The 10856-nt window shown below is 34.6% G+C and overlaps 1 protein-coding gene across 1 annotated transcript in view; it reads left to right on the forward strand.

Annotated features, from left to right (window-relative positions):
- Positions 1-8016, forward strand: part of loxl4 (lysyl oxidase-like 4) — a 25917-nt gene extending 17901 nt beyond the window's left edge. The window contains exons 9-14 of the mRNA XM_016293051.1: positions 589-751; positions 1057-1300; positions 3855-3970; positions 4291-4427; positions 7682-7793; positions 7894-8016. Coding sequence (XP_016148537.1) covers positions 589-751; positions 1057-1300; positions 3855-3970; positions 4291-4427; positions 7682-7793; positions 7894-7964 — 843 coding nt within the window. The 3' untranslated portion in view covers positions 7965-8016. The remainder of the gene's footprint in view (positions 1-588; positions 752-1056; positions 1301-3854; positions 3971-4290; positions 4428-7681; positions 7794-7893) is intronic.
- The last annotated feature ends 2840 nt before the right edge of the window (positions 8017-10856 follow it).

The raw sequence follows: 10856 nt of genomic DNA on the forward strand, positions 1-10856 counted from the left end.
CATTCCCCCCCCCCCCCCATTATTTTATATTATATTAATTCTGGTTATATTTATTTAAGCTCTGGACCCATAAATTAGATTATTCACATAACATTTGAAACTAGAGGGCAAGTCAACTTCCCAAAAGGATTTATTGTCCTGTAACTACCCTATTCATAAAATATATACATTAAATCTCATGCATAGTATTATATAAAAATACAATAAACAAATAATAAATAAATAAATAAATTATACTTTTGATAAAGAAGTCTGTTTATTTTCATAACAATTAAGCATTTAATTTTATCCAAATTCTTGTTAACTTTTTGTGACAAAAAAAATCATCCAGTGTTTTTTGTGGATTGCATTCAATACAACATGTATTATATTTTTAAATATATATATTTAGTACAAAGTCTGTTTAATTCTGTGAATTCATAAAAAATTCAGTGTAATTTAAATATTGAAGTACCACTAGAAACTAGAGGGCCAATAAACTTTCCAAAAGTATTTGAGGTAAAATGCCTTATTCTTAAAATCTATATGACTCATGCAAAACATTTCATATACAGACAAATAAAAGACAAATAACCTTTTTGCATTTAGGACACATATTATTGGCAAGGAGACCCTGCAGCTGAAGAAGTGCTGTTGAGTGGGTCTCACTGTGTGGGAACAGAAATGTCCATCCAGCAGTGCCGTCGTAACAGTTACGTCCACTGCCCTCGAGGAGGAGGAGCTAAAGCAGCAGGCGTCACCTGTTCCGAAAGTAAGTGATGACTAGTGTGTTCACACTGAAAATTACAAAAAGAAAGAAGAATAAGTGCACTTCAAATGCCCCGATGCTGCACGTAATTAACCAAAAAAAAAAAAGTTGTGGAATGTTCAACACTTTATACACTCAACTGCTGCAGGGGGAGGGGCTAACAGACTCCAATGTTGGGTGACAAAATAGCCTTATATAACTCATACACTAGATGGTTGAGTACATAGTGCTTAGAATAAGTGCATAGTGTCTAATCTGATGCATATCATGCACTGAATGATCCAAATGAATAAATCATCCTGTTTTAGCGGCACCTGACCTGGTTTTGGATGCGCAGCTCGTGCAGGAGAGTGCTTACCTGGAAGACAGGCCTCTGCACCTGCTCACCTGTGCGCATGAGGAGAAATGTCTCTCCTCCTCTGCCAGCCGTATGCAATGGCCATATGGGCACCGCCGCCTTCTGCGTTTCTCCTCCCGTATCATGAACTTGGGCAGAGCCGACTTTCGTCCACGTACCTCAAGAGAGTCCTGGACCTGGCACCAGTGCCACAGGTGAGGCTGGGATTTACTTCTTCCTTCTGTTTTAACGTTTATACAGAATGAAACAGAAGCCTGAGTGCTGCTAGAAAAATATTATCTTATTTTATAAAAAGTTCCACTTGTAGAGTGCATGATGCATAAAGGAACCTGCAATATAGAAAAATGGTCATCCCACAATGAATTCATGATGTTTTGGTGCAAAACCTGCATCTTATTCATTGGCTACCACTGGCTACCTGAAATCTAGTTTAACTAGGTGCTCAATGAACTCAAATAGTGCTGTGCAGTGAGTTCTTAAATTGTTATTGTTAAAATATTATTGTTGTTGTAGTAGTTACTAGTATTATATATATATAATTTTTAAATTACTTTTTATGTTTATGATTATTTTCATATAAATCCAGACATTGGGTGTAGCTTTCATCATTTTAAACAGACAGTTATGGTTATTATTATTATTATTATTATTATTATTATTATTGATGTTGTTGTTTTTTATATTTAATAATATTATACTTTCTTGTTTTTTTATTTTCTATTTATTCATTTACATCAATTTTAAAATAACTTTAATATTTGTGTTATTATTTTTATATATACAGTATCCAGACATACGTTGTAGTAAAGTGCACAAGTGCCTCGTAAAGCGAGGCCATTCAGGTTATTATTATTATTATCTTGTATTGTTTTTTAAATATTTTTATAATATTATAATTTTTTACTTTTTCTTTCATATTTATTTATTTATTTAAATTTAAAAATTATTAAATGTATTTTTTTATATTATTTTCATAAATATGCAGACATGGAGTGTAGTCAAGCGCACATTCAGTACACCAGATCATAGTAGTCTGCTGCATCCTCCATAACTGTTACACTCAGGATCAGCTTTTGCATGTATTCTTTTAATAAATAGGGTACTTAAATAATGGAGACGGCACATGGATTTAAATAATTCAGGAATAACCCGGACGTATGACACACTATTTTCTAGAAGAGTATTTGTGGTTACATTTCCTTTCCTTTAGCTTGCAATGAAAAGATCGTACACTTCTTTCTAAAACAGGTCATGGGTGGTCAGCAAGGTTGCCGTCATCTTTCAGATTAATTAGCTGCGTTGAGCACCTCCACTCCCTTTACATTATGTGTTCTAAAAGTAATTGCAAACTCATTCTGTGGGAACAAGGCGCTCTGTTGTGGAGGAGTTGTGGGCTTCGTGTGTTCGCAGGCCAAACCTGTTTTATTAATCTTTTAAAACAACACCAGTGAAGTTGGCATTTGAAAGCCATCTATTCAGACGAGCTGAATAAACAGCCCCGTCAGCATAACAACAACTTCCTGTAAAGGGTGTTGCCGTAGCGGCCAACACCTTCATGTAGGAGCAGTGAGGTCATTAGGCAGTGGTCCATAGTGAACCTTTGTTCTTCCCATGTTCACTAGCCAGCATGAAATGTAAGATTTTTACACATTCTGGAAAAAAAACAGCTGCCATTACTCTGGGGTGTTGTGGGTGGTTCCCAGTAGTGCTGGGTTGATTAATTATTAGGTAACTGATTACAAATTAGATGATGAGAATTGTAGTCTGTAACGTAATCTAGATTACTCTGTTTAGGTAATGTATTCTGACTGCTTTTGGATTACTTTTAGTTTACTTGTAGGGATGCCCTATATTATCGGAATCGGCCGATAATGGCTTAAAATGATGCCGATATGCTTTGCCGATAAGACGGATAGCTCACTTATGCTCAGGGTGTGATAGTGATAAGATCACGTCAGCAGTGTGATCATTCTTGAAGGAACTTTTGCCTGAATGATTCACTGTTTTGGATCGCCGCATTTGATTTGAGAATGCACGTACAGAACGACACCTCCGATGTGCGATAGAGTCAACAGTCACTAGCTCGTGCAGCAGCAGCAGCAGCTTCCCCCTGGTCCTAATCCCCGTCCTCAAGGCATTTTATTTACTTAGGGGGTGCTGTTGGCCTACTTGTAATAATGTAAAATGCACAAATATCATTAAGATACTTGTGTTTCATAAAATAACGAGTCCGTTTTGATTTACAGGCCAGAACCTATAGTTTACATGAACAAAAATCACAAACACTTGTAAATTAAATAATTTAATATATACATTTATTCATTAATATGTAAAATATTTTTTCAAATGGATTATGTAAATTTATATACAATGTACTCTCATTAAATAATAACTTTAATAATGTTTATTAGCTCTAACAAATAAGTTTTAGTAAAAAAATAAATAAAAATATCAGCCATAATTAAAAACAATTTGTTTAAAATTTCTGCACGAGAGAGACTTGGTGTTGTTTCAAAACAAACGGAAATAGATATCGGCTATCGGCCAAAACGATTTGGAAAATATCGGATATCGGCAAAAATCTAATATTGTGCACGCCTTACTTTTGACCTTGTTTATAGATTTTAATGGGATTATTGTTGTAAAAAAAAACTATGAGGAATAGTATTAATGATTTTTGTCTTGGTAATCACCACTGAATTATTCTGATTCTGCTGACATTCATTGATATGAATATGTTTGATTCAGGCATTATCACAGCATTGAAGTGTTCACACATTATGACCTCCTCACACTCAACGGAAGCCGAGTGGCCGAAGGACACAAAGCCAGTTTCTGTCTGGAAGACACCTACTGCCCTGATGGTAAAAGACGAATTGTGTATATCTCACAATTCTGAGAAAAGAAGTCAGAATTGTGAGATATAAAATTGCAATTGTGAGAAAAAGTCAAAATTGCCAGGTATAAACTCGCAATTAGGAGAAAAAAGTTTTTCGAGTTTATATCATGCAATTCTGAGAAAACAATTCAGAATTGCAAGGTGTAAATCACAATTGCAAGAAAAAAATTCAGAATTGTGAGCTCAAAAGTCGCAGTTACCTTTTTAAATGTTTTATTCAGTGGTAGAAACAAGCTTCCATAGGTTTACTACTGTAACTATACATAACTGTTTTTTTTTCTTCAGGACTTCAGAAGCGCTTTTCATGTTACAATTACGGAGATCAAGGCATTTCGGTGGGTTGCTGGGACACTTACCGCCACGATATCGACTGCCAGTGGATAGACATCACTGATGTCAGACCTGGAGACTACATCATGCAGGTGAAATGATTCACCTGCCTTTGCCCATTTGCAAATCTCTCTGCTCGTTGCACACGGATATCCTTTGCTCTCGCATAAAACCGAACACCCGCGCTCAGATAAAACGTGTCTCTCCTCTCATTCAAACTGTCCTGTGCACTCGCAAATCTCTCTGTGCTCACTAGATATTAGTTATTTTCACACCTGAATTAAACGCTGTCAAATGTTAACAACCAATCAGAGTTCAAAGATGGATCTTGTAATTTCTTTATAATTTAATACTACTAAATCATAATAATCAAATATTAGAAATGAATCGGGTGCTTGGATTATTTGTAAATAATCTAGTTTAACAGTTTCATGTGGTTATATAGCCTATTGTGCACTTGGATTGAAATAAATATTAAATAAATAAATAATCTTCTGATTAAGGACAGATTTAGATAAGGGTCAGATGCACTATTCCCTATACTTAAGATGTGGAGACCAAATATAACACTATAATGAATTTCCCAAATTTGTCATAACATTACTACATTATATTCTATGGGTTTAATGCATTTGCAGACAATGTAATTACATGTATCTGTCATATAACTGTATATTCACTTTTTGAGAGTGCCATTGAATGTGTAGCTAATATAAAGTGGGTTTTCAAGAAATAAAAAAAATCGAACTAAAATCAGAACTGAAAACAAACACTGGATTAAAAAAAAACAAAACTCCCAAATACATTTCCAAACAGTGATTCTATCAGAACATTTATTGTGTTATATCTTGCATCATTTACATCTATTTTTGCATTTGATATTGATTTGATAGGAATTGTTAACTATTTCCATCATACTAACTGATAATTTATTGCAATGATTTTAAATTCAGTTGAGGTATCTGACATATTATGACATAACATTGATCTTTTATATGAAGTCTTTAGAGCCATATAATATGTTGTTTTTAGATAAATTGCTCAGACCAACCAGTTAGACAGAGGTCATTTATATGTACTAATCATCCAAGCACCCAATTTCTAGCCATTTCTAATATAGGCCACATTTCATTAACATTGCTAAATATTATTAAACTGGAAATAAATTAAAGATCCATCTTTGATTGTCAAAAGAATTCCAGGTTCTGTTCCCTCTCGGCCAATTAGATTTCACATAGTATTTTCATCGGTCAGTTGTGGAGGTCTGATTGTTTAAAGCTTTATTTATATAGCGCCTTTTAAAAGTGTTTACCAAGTATTTTTACAGTATGATGCATATGTGCATTCACAGAAATGAAAATACAAATACAAACATAAAAGATATAAGGTAGTAAAACAAAGTGCAATAACCAGTTTATGTTAAAACATAAATACAACAATAAAAAAATCAAGGAAAGGCCTTTAATGAACAAATCTGTTTTGAGATACTTTTTAAAAGTGTATAATGATAACTTTTGACAACGTTTAATTCAGGTGCGAAAATAATGAATATCTAGCACAGAGAGATTTGAGAGTGCACAGGACACAGTTTGAGTGAGAGGAGAGACACGTTTTAAGTGCGCTCACACTCTCTGGGCGAGAGCAGCGTGTATCGAGCGCGCGAGTCTGGTTTTGTGCTAGAGCAATTATATTAATGTGCTTTCACGCTACAATAATGCGCTCTCGACATTTGTCATTAAAATAACGCCATAGCAGTCACAGCACAAAACTTTTTTACACAGTAGATTCTCTTTTCAGGATGCAGTTTAGCCACTTTTTCTCTGTCATTATCTTTGGAACGTGTTAATCATCCAAATCACTGTGGGCACAGTGAGTACTTCCGCAGCTGAGCTTCACGTGCAGAACCAGCCAATCAAAGAGCCGCTTTTAGGGGCCAATCAAGAGGCATTTTATGCATCCCAGTCATAAAATATAGGTTGATGTGAAGCTTTGTTTTAATTACAGTGTACCTTTGTGCCTTGACCATTTTGAAGATTTATTTGCTCGAAATGTCGCCATGATAGATTTACATGTATTTTAAGCACGTTTGGCAGATGCTAATTACAAACCGGCATCAGGCTGCTGCTATGTATGGCACAGCAGCGAGCCGTGGCGATACTCAAAGGTCAGAGCTCCCATCTCCATGTAGAGCAATGGCAACTGTCCCATGCAAGCCCGCCTGAGCAAAGACGCTGAATAAATGAAGCCTCTGTACTTGATGATCCAAGCAAACATGTTGCTTGTCTTTAAATCTACACCCAAAATAACCCAATGCTAAGCATTCCCTGCTGGAGGAGCAAGGCGTGCTGTATTCCCTTCTATTAGACATGGGCAATTAGGTTCAGAGGAATTTACACCCGCCTGTTTAAAGGTACTTTCTCACTCAAACATATGGTCAGACAGACCCAGAGCTCTACAGTCCAGCGTTAAAGTTGCACACTGTCATTAAAAGTGCAAAGAAAAAAGATTAGTGAGACTCACATTTGAATGTGCTCACAAAATAATTACCTTCGGCAAGAAAAATAATTCTAGAATAAAATAAAAGAACTGTTGTTTCAGCATTTAAGAAGTTCTTAAGCCTAGTAGGCATTATCACATTAAATTTCCATAGAAGGATGTAGCTCAGAGATGCTCTTTTGACCCCATACCCTGCTTAAACAGCATGTTTTCATACTAATACATTATTATATTGTGACTATATAACTATTTTGGGAGCCTGATTTGGTAGAACCAATTTGTAAAGTAGTTTGATGAGCAATCTGATTGCATAACATTTTCTTACAAGCTCCACATCCTTGTTGGTTGTGCATGTCTGCAACTGTGAAACTGTTACAGTGCTACGATTAAATGACACCAAATGACTAAATATTATTTCAGGCAGACATAATAAAGCTTGTATTTAATAATGTAATACTGTGTGTGTTTTATATTATTATTATTAATGCTATAATAATAATAATGATATTTTTTAATATTACTTAATTTTATTTAGATGGTCCTTATGTAGCAAATTGTTTGCAAACCTATATAAAAAATTTAAATGCATTTAAAAAATGAAGCGGCTTCAAAATTTGCGTTTGAGGTATAATTGAGTTTGATTTTTGATATACAAAAAGTGAAAGTCTCTTAGTAATCTTAACCAGACATTTTTTTTTATTACCCATTAGTAATTCCTGAGGGATCCCAGGGCAAACTATCCTTCTGGGTTGCCCTACAATTTGACCTCATTACTAAACAACTCTATTTATTCTGTGTGTGTGTGTGTGTGTGTGTGTGTGTGTGTGTGTGTGTGTGTGTGTTTTGTCAGGTTGAGGTAAATCCGTCGCTGGACATGGCTGAATCAGATTTTATGAACAACGTCATGCGTTGTCGATGTAAATATGATGGACACAGAGTGTTTATGTATGGCTGCCATGCAGGTATAATCCCCCTAACAATGAATGAACCATGACATATATATATATATATGTATGTATGCTCAAGCACATATCTAAATTCTGATACACTGTTGTTTCACAGGTGATGCCTACAGTGCTGAAACTGAAGATTTATTCGAACATCAGCGTCAGATCAGCAATAACTTCATTTGAGCCTGGTAAAGAGAGGTGAGAGGAGAGGATGTTCATTAATGGCTCCCAGAAATGCGGCTAATTGGACAATAAACTGGGTGAAAGATGAAGAGATCTCAGCTGATCTCAGAACAGTCTTCCTGTAGCACTAATGAGTGGACGCTACATCACTAAACGATTTTCTCTATGGAACTGAATGAACTCTTCCAGATGTTTGGCAATCAAACGAAAGGCTTAGTTCACCTAAAATGAGATTCTGTTATGATTTTTCTTAGTATTTTGCATTTGACTTTTGTTTTTAAGTACAGTAACATACTGGTTGCCCTTTTCCACCCATTTGCAATGAATAGAGACTGGAACTTATTTTTAGGAACTATATTTATAAGACAATGGATATCTGTATTCCTTTCTTGAGATCTACGACGGATGTCAACATTTTTTAGTAAATAATAGCTTAATTTTCAGTCAGTCTGCCTGGCACACATGGTTTTGTATGAGAAGATTTGGTATATACTTTTATTATGTATTTATAGTGCATTGTTTGTAATTTTGGAGTTTGATAGTTCCAGTCCTTTTTACTTTGATTTTATTGAAAAGAGTGTATATTATATTCCTCAAAAATTCTCATTTTGTATTCTATCATATGAGTCATATGAATCATATGAGTGTCTCTTAAGGCTAATTCACACTGTACCGACAGATTGCGACAACTGGCAACAGATACACTGGTCAGGTTTTGTCTGATTAGTGTGTCATCATCTACTGGCATTGGTTGGCGCTTGTTTTCGCCAAATGAATCGACATTTGTCGGCTCTTGGGATATCTGAGAAGTGGTCGGCTGTCAGCACTGGTCTGTGTCTGATGGTGTGGTGTGAACTGGCCTTTAGTGGTCCCTCTTATCGGATTAATGCCCAGAGCTTTGGAATGAGTGGTGTGCCTAGAAATCCTTTTCATTTCTTTTCAAACTTTTACTGGCTCGGTTAGTTTGACATCCAATGAAACCCTGTGCAGCAGAGGCCCTTGTTCAGAGGCACAGGAGTCAGTAAATAAAGCCAGAATCTGTATTTTTGGGTGAACTGTTCCTTTAGTTATTATCCATTGAATAACTAGGAAATTGTTTTCAGAGACTAAGTTAGCTGCAGTTGTTGTTGATCATCTGGTTAAAAATAAAGCATTATGTAAAATCTGTAGTTCTTGGGACCATGAGACTAGCATTAGAAAATAACACATTTTTTGTTTTCATATACCCATATATTTATTTCTTGACATTATAGATTAAATTATAGAATAAATGTGTCGTTATAGAATAAATATATTTGTACAATGTTTATGTTTTTCATTTTTAACTAATTCGAACTACATTTTACCAAAAAAAAAAAAAAAAAGAAATCTTAGTAAGTTTACCTGACATCAAAATGCAGTTTGTTCCCTTTTTCTGTTCATTTATGATTTTTATATCTAATTTTAATTCTTCTGTTTGAGATATGCACTTTATTGATGGATGTCAGTATTCTGGAAGAAATAGGTCATTCACTACCATCTTTCAACACACACTTCTGTTTGTTTGTTTATTAACATGCTAAAGTATTTATGCCTTCTTTCCTTTTTTTAATATACCTTTTTAATAATTTTTTGGTGACTTTCCTGATTCCTAAAGGGTAACAATGGCTGTTGTATATGCTGAAGATTAATTTATTTAATACATTGTTAAACAAATTTTCCGGATGAAAGTTTTATTATTTTGATAATTCATTGTATTAATAAATGCTTGCTAAATGGTTGACTGCTTTAATATATTTAACATGTTCAAGGTTTGGAATTTGTTTAGTATGTACTTGAAGCTTTTTTAACATCCATGAGTATAAAGGAGTATGTTGTTACAATGTTGCAAACAGTCCTGGAAAGCAGTGATGCTGGGAATGAACATTTATGGCCCGGAGCATTAAATATACTCTTAAAGTAGTGAACCCTTTGTGTATAAATAGTGAAAAAACACTTTTTGAGCTGTACTGTATCAGTTTTTACTTTTGTAATTTTTGCACAGTACAAGACATTGTTCAACAGTTATTGTGCATGTGATGAACTGATGAACTGACTTTATTCCTAATGTGGATCTTAAATCCTTGTGTTATTTATCTTAAGGACATCAACATATGTACTTTCCATTTTCACAATATAGTGTTTTTTTTAAACATTTGTAAAATCATAAATATGACTTATTATGTCCCTGTATTGTGTACTTTACTTTCACCATGTTACTTATTACTTAGTTACTTATTTCACCTATGCTTTTATTTATAATTCAGATGTTACTGTATGCTCTTAGTGGTGCATAAATTCCTTTCAGTCCATTATAAACCGCAAACTTTTTTTTAGAATCTTCTGGTGCTAAATGTGGACTTTTCTGGGAGTTTTCCATGGGGTAGTTGAGAGTTTAAGCTCTTAATGTAATTTGTAATACTTTCAGGGATGAAATGTGTGTCTAAAAATTATTTTTAAGATCAGCCAGGACAGATATAAATGGAAAAGTAATACCAAAATTATTCCAGAAACTGCGATGTGATGTAAACTCTTGTTACTGTTTTGTGATGGGTGTTACAGTAGTAAGTCTATGCAAACAACTGTTCTCAAATGTGAATAAATATCACTCATCAGGTCTCATTTAGCTACCTGTACTCTGTTTTTATGCTCCCTGTGTACCATGATCCATTGCACAGGGACTCCATTAACAATAAATGTGTGTTTGTGAAAGACTTTTCTCTGGGTTTCTTTTTTTGTACCAGTTTTTGTACCAAATAAATTTAAATGGCTGCTTAAGATGAGAAACTTCCTACTGTATAAGAGCTCTGGAGAAAGCTGTAACCGCCAGCCTGAGGACGTTGTGCGCATTCAGCATGCCTGTCTAACTGAAAG

This window comes from Sinocyclocheilus grahami, unplaced genomic scaffold, assembly GCF_001515645.1.
Source record: "Sinocyclocheilus grahami isolate Dianchi unplaced genomic scaffold, SAMN03320097.WGS_v1.1 scaffold297.1, whole genome shotgun sequence".
Lineage (NCBI taxonomy): Eukaryota > Metazoa > Chordata > Actinopteri > Cypriniformes > Cyprinidae > Sinocyclocheilus > Sinocyclocheilus grahami.